General features: G+C 36.3%; 1 protein-coding gene across 1 annotated transcript in view; it reads left to right on the top strand.

Moving 5' to 3' along the window:
- Positions 1 to 14,707, top strand: part of LOC103798247 (chromosome unknown open reading frame, human C9orf84) — a gene marked incomplete at its 5' end in the record, with an annotated part of 34,323 nt that overhangs the window by 10,659 nt on the left and 8,957 nt on the right. The window contains 8 exons of the mRNA XM_009070498.1: positions 1,544 to 1,670; positions 3,111 to 3,287; positions 6,234 to 6,341; positions 7,033 to 7,220; positions 10,974 to 11,046; positions 12,396 to 12,465; positions 13,063 to 13,241; positions 13,762 to 13,867. Of these exons, the coding sequence (XP_009068746.1) occupies positions 1,544 to 1,670; positions 3,111 to 3,287; positions 6,234 to 6,341; positions 7,033 to 7,220; positions 10,974 to 11,046; positions 12,396 to 12,465; positions 13,063 to 13,241; positions 13,762 to 13,867 (1,028 nt within the window). The remainder of the gene's footprint in view (positions 1 to 1,543; positions 1,671 to 3,110; positions 3,288 to 6,233; positions 6,342 to 7,032; positions 7,221 to 10,973; positions 11,047 to 12,395; positions 12,466 to 13,062; positions 13,242 to 13,761; positions 13,868 to 14,707) is intronic.

Here is a 14,707-nt window from a genome sequence, read left to right as displayed (position 1 = left end):
TTTATCTGTACTTTAGTGACACATCCCAGCATGAAAAAAAAAAGAAAATTTAAAATTGTTACATATAAGCTTTCAGGAATAATTCCTTTAGAATAGAGCTAGGATATTTATGTAATTGCAAGCTTATGTAATCTCGTGGAGGAAACTATTTTTTGGTAAAATTCTTCTGTAACTGACACTGGTAGAGGTGTGTAAAACATTTCATGGCCTCAGGAAGCAATGATCCAAATCTTACGGTAAGATATAGAGGCACTTGACCTGAAGTGTAATGCTACCATCTAGTGAGCTCTATGTAGAACTGCATTGCCTAACAAGGGATCCAAGTGTATGGAAAGACAAGCCGTGTTACATTCACGAATAGGCTCGTTGAGGTTTAAGTAGGTTAAATGCAGACTAAAGCATGGGTATAGGTAGACACTTGTATTGCAGATGAACCATGTCGGATATATAGAGAACTCATTAAGATGTATGGGTCTTAACACGCTGGTGTAGAAATGATATAAATTATTGCATATGTTTGTACTAATGAAAACTTTTTATTAAAGATCATTCTAAATCTAACTGAAAGTAAGAAATGCCAGCACTGCTTGTAGGAGTCTTTGTTGTTTAGCTTATTTTTTAAAGATACCATTGTGTGTAATATTAAGTTTAGAAAATACACAGGAAGGAACTAGTAGAAACAGTTCAGTGATCCAGTTTTGAACCCAGTATAGCTTTTCAAAATCAGGAAGGTTCTTTTTTAAACTTAACTAGAATAAAAATTCAGTTTTTCTTTTCTTTCTGTCTCTGCATGATCATTGTGTTTTCTGAGGAAACTGACACTCTTAAATAGAAAAAAACCAGTAATATTTAGGAGAGAACAATTCAACCAGAAGTAAAGAGAGAGGACTGCCAGAGGAAGCATTGTAGGCAGCAGAAGTTGTTGCTCATGCATCAGTATTTATCATGAAGAAGGGAAAGCCACTTAGAAACACCAACAAGTTGCAAAACATAGCTGGAGAACAGGATAAAAATTATTTTCAATATGCAACCTTCTTTTTTTTTTCCCTTTTTTTAAAAAAATTTGCAGCTTGCATGTTCTCTCTGGATGACTCAGAGTATCCAGCCTTTTCTACTCATACTCATTGAGGTATTTTTCATAGTGTGAGCTCCTTATATTCAGCAGCATCTTTCCTCTCACGCATGTTTTTTCTCCATATAAAGGCACATGAGCTTTCCTATGTTATAGAGCTGTAGTACCAGCTCCGTAATTTTCCCAGCTCTGTATTTTTCCCCAAAGGAAGAGTGACCTGGTAATGCCTGACTTCTTCGGCTCTGAAGGCAGACAAGACCTGATCTCTTGTTGTGTCTTGATGGGTTTTCCATACGGTATGAGCCCATGGAAATAGTAAAGAATTCATGAGGAGGAAAGGTATATGTCATAGAACCTCCTTAATTTAAAAATACTTCTGCGTTTAGAGTAATTTATAGAAGAGTTTTCTTACTCGTTGAGCTGGTTTTGTGGTATTTGTATCTAAATATGCCCTTGTGGTTTAACCATTTTGTGCTACCACCTGAAGAACAGCATATGCACGTTCACGAAGAGGATGATTCTGTTTGTGAGACTGTAAAGACAGAGGAAAAAATTCAAGAGAATGAGGACAGTGTTACAGTCAGTATTCAAGCATCAGGTATACTATTTTTTGGTGTGGTTTATTTTCTATATAAATATATAAAGAGTCTTCTCCAAGGTAACAAGTGACAGGACCAGAGGAAATGGCCTCAAACTGTGTCAGGTGAGGTTAAGCTTGGATATTGGAAAAATTTTCTCCACTGAAAGGGTGGTCAGGCATTGGAACTGCCTGCACAAGAAAGTGGAGGAATCTCCATTCCTCGAAGTGTTCAAAAAATGTGTGTATGTGGCTCCTGGGGACATGGTTTAGTGGTGAACACAGTGGTGCTGAATAATCAGTTGAACTTGATGATCTCAGTGATTCTATAATTCTATATAGTTTTGCAATATAGCTTTATATTAAATAGTACTGCTCAGACAAATAGAGACATGATTAGGCTTGTTCTCTGCTTCCTGTGACAGACAACATTGCAAATAAGTGGATATTTAGTTTGACGCAGATGTGAGAGCAGGCTGTGGAATTCCATCTAAAGTCTGCAAAGTAAAAAGTACAGTTTTTGAGTTATGTCTGATCTCTGTTAGCAGACATGAAATATCTTCATGCCAATCAGTACCCTCCAATTACTATTTTGCACTTTTTTCTCTGACAGAGTAAATGAGAATTGGAGATGGAAGGGAATGGTAGTCAATTGGATAGGAAATGTCTTTAATGCAGTAGAAATCTATTATGGATTTATCTCACACATGACTGAACCTTACCCTGTGAGCTCTGGCTGCTGTACAACGCATTGTATCAAAGAACATGCACTGACAACAATTGTCTCATGCAGCAGGAAATGCAGAGAAGAACCTAGAAAATATTTTTCCGAGATATTTTACAGCTTCAAATTAAGCATACCTAGCCCTAAGAAGTTGTAGGCCTAGCACAGATTGGTTTGGTTTTCCATGAAAATGCATTCACTGCAATCATGTATTTAATGGGAGTCTTTCATAGAACCAGTGGAAGATTAGAGCAGTATTTTCATCTGAGGTGGGAATCATAACTATAAGTTTATTTTTATATTATTTTTTCCTAATAAATTTTGAAGCAAGGCTCCTTGAAAGCAGCTGGGGAGAAAAACAAAACTAATGCTTTTCAGCAGTCAAAACAAAATTTAGTACTTTGAAAATGACTACAATGTAGAAGCAGGCTGTAGAACAATGGAATAGTAGCACAATCTTAGTGTCAGTCACAGTAGTAGAATATCCTGACTTTTCATCATGGAGTTTGATCACTTTGTGAAATGCATTGAACACTGTGGTTGCCTGCTGTGAGGATCAGCTTAACTCTACCACTCAGCAGGCTCCCTGGAGAGAAACTCTTTTTCCAGTAGTGTGGCAGCTTTCATGGAGAAGTCAGTGTTGTTAGTGTTTTCCTGGGACTTCTGAATATTCTTGTCCAGCAGTAGTATATGAACCCGGACTGTATTAATGTTGTTCTGTTTATTGTGCTATCCAGAAAGCCAATGCCAGGCATACAGCCTCTTGGAAGAAGCAGCCAGTCCTGTACTAAAAGATTTGACACATCTGGGTGTACTTGCTTCTGTAAATTGGAGCTTTGACAGTGTTAAATTTGACCATACGCGGTTTTTCTTAAAGCAGCAAGAGAAAGTGATATGCAATAACTTTGAACAAGGTATGTCTTTTAAAAAAATCTGTTTTTTCTTCTTTAAAACTAATACAGATTTAATTGGTGACACAAGGCTCAAGATGTTTGATAAATTAATGATAAAACATTTAACAGTTTATCTTGTAGAGTTACAGTAATTTATTTCTTCTTTTAGTTCCAAAAGAGTTTCCTAATTCTTCAGCATTGCCTTTATTAACTTCAATATTGCAATACAAAAAGTATTCTAATTGAATTTCATTTTAAAGTGTTTTACATATGCTTCAGAAATGTTGCTTCTGTAGCAAACAATGTTTAATATTTTTCCATGCTAGATTTTAAAGCCAAAAGTTTTCTGTGTGTTTTTGTTGTTTCTTTTCTCTTCATACCTACGTTTTGGGACAGCTGCATGATGCAAAATGCTATGCCCATGTTAGAAATTAGGACCAAAAAAATCTATACAAATTTGGTTTCTTTCTGACTTCATTTCTCTCCTATGTGACACATGAAAGCCCTATAAAGCCAGAAAAATGAAAACAAAAGCCAACAAAATCTGTGACCCGTTACAAAATTTTTGGCTACAAAGAGTGAATCAGGGAAACATCACAAGAGAATAGAGACTGTGTTTGAGAAACATTTAGAAAGCTATTTGCTATTTTGAGGGGGGTGTTGAGTTATATGAATTATAGTTGAGAACTAGTTGTGAGGATAACATACTAGGCTGTCTACTCCCTGCCAAGTTTCTGTATTATCTCACAGTGACGTGTGTGTCGCTGTCTCAACTTTATTGCTTTCTGTGCCGAATGTATTTTTCTCAAAGAAAACAGTAATGATCATGTAACTACAAACGAGAAAGAAGGCAAACAAAAAAAATGTGGTAGTGAATCCTTGCAGAATGACAGCCTGTGATCTATAGAATTACCATATTAAAGTTGTCAGCAGCAGTGTTCTTTTAATTTGAAGGAGCTTACAAAAAAGTAAACACCATCTTCACAAGCATGAGGGAGAAACCTGGTATCTATGTCTGTATCAATGAATCACAGAAAGCAAAACATTACTGAGAAAATTATAGGAAAAACTACTACTGGCTCTCCAGATCAAGAAAAAAAAGATGTAAGAATCCTCATTTTAATTCAAGATTAATGTAAGAAAACTTGTGACCTCTCAAATGCAATTTACTTGCTATAGAAATTGCATTTTGTCCCCAGCTAAAGAAGCAGAAGGAAATAAGAACTTTCTTGCTGGAAGGTCCACAGAAACAAGGAAAAATATATTCAATCCATTCCTAATGAATATTTTTCTCTATACATAGGAGATTCCAAAACCACCCTGGGAACTTATTTTTCTCTTTTATTTCCTTCCTGGTTTTAATTAGTATCACAATATCCATTCTTACTCCACTCTACTCCAGAGTATGCTGATGCATTTACTCCTTAATCCCCCAGTGAATATAGAAAACAGTCACTTGCTATGATGGTAGTGATCTATTAGCAGGCTATTATTCCCCTGCTGGTCTTTTCTTTCAACACCAAACATCATCAAATGCTCCAGTCTTTCATCATAAAATAGTTTCTTACTATGTTGCTTTGTTTCTAAATGACCTGTATTCCTCACTGTGTTTTTATGGTGAGTGGTGTCAAGAGCTGGGCATAGTGCTTCAATTTCAACACCTTCACTGATGGAGATGAGCACTCACTTTCTGTCTTTTTATACAGAATTGTGGCAAGATCTTTGCCTTCCATGATGTTTCCAGCTAAATTTTCTGCATGCTCTTTTTTTAAGTTTGATTTTTTCCTTCCGAAGCTTGTCTTTTTGAATTAAAAGTTATGTTGATCCCAGTACACCAAATTAGCTACTGTTTCTCTCTTATAATGCACCTTGTTCAGTAACTCCTTGATCAGCTGTAGTCACTTGTTCTTTAATTATCTTCCTCTACCATTTCATAGCATCTTGAAGTATATGTTTTATTATTAAGTCCACTTAGTCTACAGCAGTCATCTTTCTTATGATAATGAAATGTGCCATCCCTAGTGTGCAATTTCCAAAAATGTCTTCTTCTTCAGACTAGTATTACCTTCCTGTTCAGTCAAGTACTAGAAGATTTGTTCAAAACAGTTACATGGTAGAGAATAGGCAGCCCGCAGGTTATTTCATTTACTCCATGGGTCCAAGAAGAAGCAGATGTCCTCCAGACCTACCTTTTCAAATAAGGGTAAGATTCTCATCAAGAGAGGCTAATTAGGTATGGATAAGGTAATATGAGATGTTAAAGCTCTACATGGGGCATTATTGGAAAACAATAGGAATAATTCTCACTATATGTGTGAAGACTAACTGGGTCCAAATCATTTACCATGAAGAATGTGGCTTTTAAAATCTAAAATTTGTTGAAAAGGTTCTGTGGAAAGCTCAGTTTGAGGTTATAACTGCTTTAAAATTACTTATTGATCAATGGATCATCTGTACTTTTATTTCTTGGAAGAAGTTCTGAAATGTTTGGAAAAAAGGTTAGCTGGAGGTACAGTGCTGTTGAAAAATTTAGTGACTTGACTAGACAGATGAGGAAATAGTAATGTGAACAACTGTGTTTGTGTAACAGACCTAAAGATGGTAAATCTGTCAGTTTCCATGCATATTTAAAGATTGCCTTACTAAAATCAATAAAGCAGTGTGGTTTTAATGGCACACCCAAAGGAATTGTTAGCCCCATCCTCCCACAAGCACCATCTATCCCTACACACCTTTCAAAAACACTTCCCTGGGTGCCACTTGCTCTGAGTCAGATGACATGGGAAAAGTTATGCTGTATCATAAACTATTTTCCAAGACCACCAGATCTGAGCTTTGAAGGTTATCCATGTTTGCATATGTTTAATACAAATTCTGAGGTACCAGGATCTTTTAAATTGATTTCATATGTATAGAGTGATTTCTGAAGTTTTGTACAGACCACACCTCTGTCTTCTATTTGTAAAGGTAAAATGGATGAGAAGGAGATCATGCTGTTCAGACATGCTGCCCTGGTACACCTGCTGGTGACAGTTCGAGATCTGCTGTTAACATGTGGCTTGGACACAGCACTAGGTTTGTTTTCAGAAGTAAATAATGACACCCAGAAACCCAATGTGTGTTCTGCAGTTCATCCTTCATGTTTGTAGCTGTGATTCTTTGCCATCAGTACAATTCACTGCACATTGTACTTTGGTAGTAGATATGCTCAGTTCATTACAAATATGCTGCTGTTTATGTTATTCAATGGATTTGTCCAAGAAACATTCATGTGAACTTCCACATAGATGTTGTGTTGTCTTGTATCTCAGAATGACAAATTTTCATTGGAATCTATGTGTGGAAACTGAGGAATGTGCAAAAATGGCTGGTCCTTTTGTATTTACAATCCATCTTCCGGGAGCATGGAACCACTTTCCACCTAAAAATACTCTTAGGCTCCATGGAAGTGAGATACTTAAATCTGAAGGCATTTTAAGCAAAATCTGAAACATTATCCAATGCGTCTGCAGCTGTGCAATGCAGTGTTTTGTAATTCTAGCTGGACTCACAGAGCAGATACTACAGAGCATATAGCAGTTTTGTAAAAGCCATTTATGTACCTGATCAGTGCTATCAGTGTCCTTCCGCATCAGTGAGCCATTAAATTTTCATGTTTTTGCACAAGATCCCTTCAACAGATTTTAAATCGGTGTGTAGATTAAACACAATGCTTGACAGTTATCTTTTGTCACTGCAATTACTTCTTTTGTTGCTTTATTAACAGGTTATTTGTCCAAGGCAAAAGATATCTATAAAAACATCTTAGAATCCTGTTTGAATAACATCTGGAGGCAGCTGAAGATTATACAGTACAGCAGCCAGGAAAAGCATGAAACAAATCCCAAAATAACAGCGCTTCAGAGTGAAATGTTAAATTGGATGAAAAGTTATGGAGAGAAACACGATGTTAAGGTTAACAATGTAAACAGTTTCTCTAAGCAAACAAAACTGTTCCAGACTGTGAATAATTATGGTTTGTCTTTTAACAAGGGCTGGTATATGGAAAAAAGTCTAATAATTACCTTCCCAACTCACAGTATCTGTTAAATACAGGTAACATACATTTTAAGAGCTCTTTCAGGAGCAGTGCAGTTTCCTGTTTGATCAAATCCCCCCTTGTTGTATGCCTGAAATAACATGCATATGAGTTTTAATAGTGTCAGGGCTTCATCTTGTTGCAGGGGGTTTTGTTTCCCTGCTAAGTATATTGTATCACATCAGTTACTGAAAATTATCTGAAGGCCTTAGTCCTCTAATACAGAGAATCATATCACAAGTCATGACTGTGTACTTGCACAGTATGACTCAGAACATATACACACACACACACCATGGGGTATGTGGGTATTGTCATCCATAGGTGACTTCTGCTTAACTGTAGTGTATCAGGCCAATCTCCTGGCATTACAACTATATGAAAAGAAAATATCTGTAAGTGATAACTATGGCATGAAGGATACAGTTCTAGAGGATATTATAATTATCCAAAGATGTATTTTCTTTCTGGATATATGAATATATTTGGTGATACCATGCAGTGCAAAACACTATATTCCTTTGCAGAATATTCATTATTTACTTACTGAATACTGATCACATAATGAAACAGACAGGATGAAATGGATAATATTTTAAGTGTCCTGACTGTTTAGAATAGAGTTTAAGCTGCTAAACACACAGCCAAAAATGATCTTCTAGTTTACTTTATCTTAACTTCTTTTCATACATAGCTTCCTGAAGCTTTATTCTTCTTTTGTTTCTGTTAAGAGTTGCACTAAGAGCTCCGAGCAACTTTTGATCAAATTTTCCTGAGGAGAACAATGTAATAGTTGATTGTACACTCTTTTAGAATTTAAAATTGAAATGAAGCAACAGATTCAAATTGCTGATGATTGTCTTGGTGTCTGTCCTTCAACAGACACTAAGCTGATTTCAGCATCATTTTCTTAAGAGTAACACATTTTGTTTTGTGACTCTATTATTATGTTCTACTAAGAAACTTATGAGAACTTTGTCATCTTAATGTCAGATCAGTGGCAATTTGGCTTTTTTTCTGAACTCCACTAGATGTGATCTTTAAAATGTTTGCCTATAACTCTCTTGAGTTTGACTTGCTTTCTTGACTGGAAGTCATGCACATATATGCATGCAGTGTACACTATATATGATTTTATTAACAATTATAAATGGTTTACTGTTCCCTAACATTCAGAGACAGGTTTCAATGAGCAGAAGGAATATTCCAGTTTTAAGAAGTAAAAGTTGTATTCAATAAACCATTTACTGTTTATATATCACATCAATATCAATTACTCTGATGTGAAATATGATAATCTGGTTATCCTTTTTTTAGCCAAAGTTGTTATTAATATAGGATTATGATGGGGCATTTCCTTCATAAGCAAAAAAATTCGTAATGGCTTAGGAAAAAACTGAACTGTACTCTTGGTTTCATTATCTTTTGTACTCAGGATTGGATAGGACATGACTAAATATTTCATCTAGCTCACATGAACATGTAATGAGTACACTATTGTATTGTGTGTGGAAAAGCAGTCTACATTTTAAAATGCAGCTGTCCAAATCTGCTTAGAAAGGTGCCAGTGGATTGTTAGGTCGCTGTTCTGTGCACTGACATTTGGCAATGGAAATCTGCCTTAAGCTTGTCAGGCTGACCAGAAGTTCTTTTCTGACAAGATCTAACACATTGAGAATATTTACAAATACAATTGTCTTGTGTATTTAAGTCTTCAAAGTTAGACAATGCCATTTGCCTCCCTAAAAATCTTGTGTATACCATGAAAAGTGTCTATACTTCGGCATAAAAGTTCAGAGATCATCCTGTCTCAAAGTATAGTGAAAATCTTGTATGTGTGTGTATACTCTTCTTAACGTACTTTGATTCTGTAGCACAAGTTTCAGTTTGTATCAGCTGAAATGATAGATGAGGTAAACACCTTCTTTGGTGGTGATTCTTTTTCATACTGTGTCAGTTTGGTAGATTCTAATCCTTTTTAATATTTTCATACTCAGAGATAAGTGATCCTTGGCAGAAACACGTTAGTCCACTCCATATATGGACTGGAAAATCTTTCTAATTAGCTCAGCAGTACATCTAGTACCTCCCTCCAGTACATCATTGTCTTGCAGGCTGAATTCTAGATATCTTCTGTTTTGCCTCCATAAGGATAATGCCCCTAATGTGGCACTAACAATCTGTCTAGTGCAACAGTGGTATAATGTGTTTTAAATATATTTTTAAAGGTATTGGGGTCCAGGAGTGCTGGTCACTTTTTAAGGGCCATCTCTTTTGAGCACAGGAGCAGGCAACTCCAATGTATCAAAAGCCAAGCAAGCAAGGCAGAAGGCTGCTACAGGTTAGCAGAGAACTGCTTCTAGAAGTTAGGTGGAAAAGGAGAGTGTATGAACTTTGGAAGCAGGAACAGGTGACATGGAAGGACTACAGAGAGGCTGTTCACTCCTTTAGGGAGAAAATTCCTGTGGCCAAAGCTCAATTAGAATTCAATCTGGCCAGCACTGTAAAGGATAACAAAAAGGGCTTTTTAAAATAAGTTAGTAGCAAAACAAGAATGGGTAACATTTGTATGTTTCTTGACAAGGTTGGCCATCTCAGAAATAGGGACATAGACAAAGCTGAGACATTCATGGCTCTTCTTTGCTTTTGTCTTCAACTCCTATGATGGGCCCTGGGACTCCCAAAGCCCAGTGTTAGAAGACTGTGTCTGGGGATGATGATAAACTCCCAGCCAACCCTGAACTTGTTTGAGACTTGCTGAACCATCTGGATGTGCATAGACCTATGGAGCCCAATGGGATTCACCCCAGGGTATTGAAACAGCTGGTCGTTGGGGGACCTATCTCTGTTATGTTTCAACAGTCTTGACAGCCTGGAGAGGTCCCAGCTGATTGGAAGCTGGCAAATGTCCCAATTTTATGAGGAGAAGGAGGGAAGCCCCTGGTAATTACAGATCTGTCAATCCCACTTCAGTGCCGAATAAAATTATGGAGAAGTTTGTTCTGGGAAAACACTTGAAAGACAACACAGTCATTGGCCCCAGTCAGCACAGGTTCATGAGGAGGAAGTTCTACTTAAGCAACTTAATTTCCTTTCTTTTTCCTCTTCTGACAAGGTCACCCATCTAGTTGACCAAGGGAAGCCAGTTACTATGGTGGATTTAGCAAGGGTTTTAATACTGTCTCTCACAGTGCCCTTCACATGTCCTTCACAGTGAACTGCCCATCACACAGCTAGAGAAGTCCATAATACATTGAGTGATACATCTGATACAATTGGCTGATGGGTTGGGCTCAGAGAGTGGCAGTGAATGGAGTTACCTCAGACTCCTAGGGAAGTGGTCACAGCACAAAGTGTGTCCGAGTTCAATTAGTGTTCAGATAATGCTCCTAGTCATATGCTTAAATTTTAGGTAGTCCTGTGAGCAGCACGGAGCTGGACTCAGTCCTTATGGGTCCCGTCCAACTTGAGATATTCCGTGATTGTCATTCTGAAAAATTCCAAGTTTTCTATTTTGTCCCTGTTTAGCCAATCTCGTGCTTTCTGTGCAAAGGAGAAAGAAAGATGTACGCAGGCTGAAAAGAAGAACTCTTTAGTGTTACTAGTTTCTTTTACTTATCTTCTTCCAGATACTAATCATTACAAGGATGGACTCCGAAAGACAAAAAGCTGCCCTCATTCACACTTTATCTACAGTAGGAGGTAAGTAATTATTTTTACGTATTTATGAAATAAAAAGTAGCTGTTATTCTGTGGCTTGCTGCATTCCCGTTTGTATGCTTTGTGCCAGTGTTTCTTCCTTTTCTCCACATCAGGAACCTTTCTATATACTTTTGCCACTATTTTTTGTTTCCTAACTCTTCCATCAGCCTTTTTTCTTTCTTTTAATTTTATTTTCTTTAAATTAAGTGTTCTGATATAACGTTTTCTGTTACAAGAGAATGATAGTTCATCTGTCAGAGCAAAGATTATTTTTTTTAACAGAACAGAAAGGAGCTGTGGACAGCCCATTACCTAATGATAATTGCATCTGTTGTCTTGATCAGATCTTCTCATTGTTTTAGCTCATAATTGTTCACAAGCTTGCTTCCTTGCAAGCTTGATGGGAGCAGCTGGAATGTAGAAGTCTTAACTAAGCTCCCTAGCATAAAACCTTGACTGAATAGTTAGGTACAGATCATATTTTCCCTTAGCCATCTGTAGCTGACCTTGTTTGCTAAGTTGTTAAATATGTCAGCATAAGCTGTAGCAATCTGTTAAACTCAAGGTAAAAAGAAAATACTGTTTCCAATATCTCTCCTGCCCATGGAAACAAGCAATATAGTTTCATCAGTCCATCATTTTACCTGTGAGTAATTTTTGTACAAGCTTGTTCAACATTGCAAATTCAGCTGGTAAAACAAACATGTTTCATGTTTCAGGAGAACCTTATCAAGTGTCATGTATTGTATTGTCCTTTTGCCTTTAAAAATAAAGTTAAATTTCCTGTGCTCCTAAAAAGAGAAAGCCTGTCTTTTAAAATGTTTTGAAAGGGAGGAGGCATGTTCACAATGCTTTTACTAATAACAATATTTAAGGAAAAGTGTTTTATTTGTTTTAAGATCTTAAGGCTTGATTGCAAACACAGGTCAGTCCAACTAACTGAACTTTTGAAGAGAGGCACTTGCTTTATATAAATATTCTTTTTTAGATACGTCTTCCAGACATACTTGTAAAACTTAAAAGTATAGAAAGTGTAAAGGAATTTAACTTACAAAGGGGCAAAGATGCTTCCTTCTGCCTTTTAATTTTTCATTTTAAGTCAATAGCCTTGTGAGTTTGTGAGAAATGAACCTTGTTTGCATTACATCTTCCTTGGGTTCCAAGATGGAAGTTTCTGAGTCATTATCACCAACAATACTATGCAAACTGAAATTGTGTAGGACATCATCAAGACAGACAATGTCTGTCTTAAAATTTTAATATCCTGTGTTGTTGCACACCTGCTGCTGTGCATTGATTCGTACTTGCAGAGGCTCATTTATTTCATCAAGAGTTTAATTCTTATGCAGGTTTAAAAGCTGTGGACTTGAATTCTGAGAAAAAAGGAACCCGTTTAGGTTGCAAAGATATCATAAGCAAGTAAGTAAAATTCTTGATTTTTGACAACAAACTGTTTAGTCAAGACTAAGGTCGGTGAAACTGTAGTTACTTTTGTTCATTTCCATGGGATTTTCTAGTCTGCACTAAAACTTTCATAATATGGACCTACATCTTCATTTTGAGAGCAGAGAATTATGCCCACAATGTAGAAAAATGCTTAGTGAGGCTCAGAGGAACTTTTAGAGAAGAAACAATTACATGTTCTTAACTTTTTATTTTGTTTTGCATGTTTTAGAAAAACTTGCTTAGAGAAATGTGTAGAAAAACGTGATTGTTTTGCAAATTTTAGAAAAAGGTGGTGAAAGGGCAGGAGAGAAAAAATGATAAATGATGAAACTGCAGGGAAATACAAATACTTCAAGCATATAATTGGAGGGAGAGAATTACAGCTTTTAATTTTTATTTAATTTTTTAAGAAATTCAAATTTTAGGTGCAGGAGGGGTGAACATTTTTTTTGCAAACAGACTTTAAACAGTGATAATTCATCAAATTAAAAATTAGTTTATTTTGTTCTGAGGGTATTTCTATCTGAACTTAGTTTTACTAATATTTTGTTGGGGTTTTCCAAGCCTTAGCAGATACTCCGGTGTTATAGTACATAATCAGCAAATTGGAGCTGACTTCCCTTGGATACACTTCTCATTAGTAATGGAATATGATTACTGTGAAAATTCTTCCTGGAAAAATCTGTGCAAAAATCTGAATGTTGCCTACATGACTTTTATAACCACTGTTCCTGAAACAACACAAATGGGTAAGTGCTCTCCACAGTTACAACAAACAGTTAGGCTGGCAGATGAAACGAAAACATTTTCTGTTCCCTAAAATGCTACATTTGTGTCCCTGTTGAAGAGAATGAGTAATAAGTTATGAAGACCAAAGCTAAGCAAACAGAGCCCGTTAATCTGTGCGGCAAGAAAGGTGTTTTTATTCGGGAGTAAGTCCAGTTTTGGCCAGGATGTAGTAGTAAATGTTGGTTTATAAGAGACTAGTGCCAAGTTCACAGGTTGTTTACAGTCACTACAAGCCATATCCACCCTTCCTCATCCTAAGGGAATGTTGTAGATCTAAAGAAACCTGAATTGCAGCCTAATTCCAAAGAGATACAGAGGTGTTTAATTTTGGAAGGAAAAGAAAAAAAGGATATAATGAAAGCATTTTATTTGGGATGAATAAAAGCTGTACTTTTAAAAGATATATCTGTTTAAATATCTAAATGTATCTTTAGTTTATTTGCTCATGAAACTGCTGTGCTACATATACAAATGTTTCAGGGAATCAGGGTGGATCCTATCTTCTGGAAGTACAGATTCCATATGTATTTCTGGCAACTGAAGGGCTTCTTAATATGTCAGATATTCTTCAGCTTTTGGAATCCAAGTGAGTGAAAATAGCCTATTTAATCATGTGGACTATTTATTTTCAGGCTTCCAGGACATGTATCTTGTCCTACCTTGTCATGTATTAGCCATCTTACTTGGCTATCAGGTGCAGATCTGCAGTTACACTATGAGCATTTTAAGAGGCAAGAAGATAGTTTTTCTACTGAAATTGATAGCTTAATTCTAGAGATTCACATAGATGTCAGCCAGAATGGAACTGGATTTGTTTATAGTTAAAATGAGCTGATACTATTAATCAAAGGAAATTTTTGAATTGTCTGCTTTTCCCTGAAAATCATAACGTTATCCCAAAACATTTTTTGCTTTAGTGCTTCTTGGTGCTTGGAAGACTTTATATTTAGTTCTTCATAAAATTTGCTTTTGTGCTTTTACTGTTTTTAACTACCGGAGCTATGCTAAAGAAACCCAAACTAAACAACAGTAAAACATCTCATTTTCTGATGCATCACAGTTTTTAGGAAAGGCAAAGTTAAACACAAAACCTAATTTATTTGTAAAATTCAGATGTGCTATTCACTTACTTTTTGATACTCTATAACCCCCCCAAAAAATTGTCATGATTGTAAACCATTATACTTCTGTATATTTTCTTTGATATAATTTTCTTGAATTTTGTTTTCACTACAGTAAGTACCAATAAAGGTACCTTTGATTGAGGGAAGGGAAAAAAATAAAGAGAAAGAAATAGGGATCAGTGCAGCTGTGTCTCTTAAACACAGTGCCAGAGATACAGATGGCTGATTTCACCCTGCTGCTGGAGAGACATGCCACTTTTGATCCTTGCTGTATCCTTGAGTCAGCTGTGGAGCCATTTTTG

Source organism: Acanthisitta chloris, unplaced genomic scaffold (assembly GCF_000695815.1).
Source record: "Acanthisitta chloris isolate BGI_N310 unplaced genomic scaffold, ASM69581v1 scaffold9632, whole genome shotgun sequence".
Lineage (NCBI taxonomy): Eukaryota > Metazoa > Chordata > Aves > Passeriformes > Acanthisittidae > Acanthisitta > Acanthisitta chloris.
Note: the sequence above shows the minus strand (reverse complement) of the source record. Positions and strands in the feature narration are given on the sequence as shown.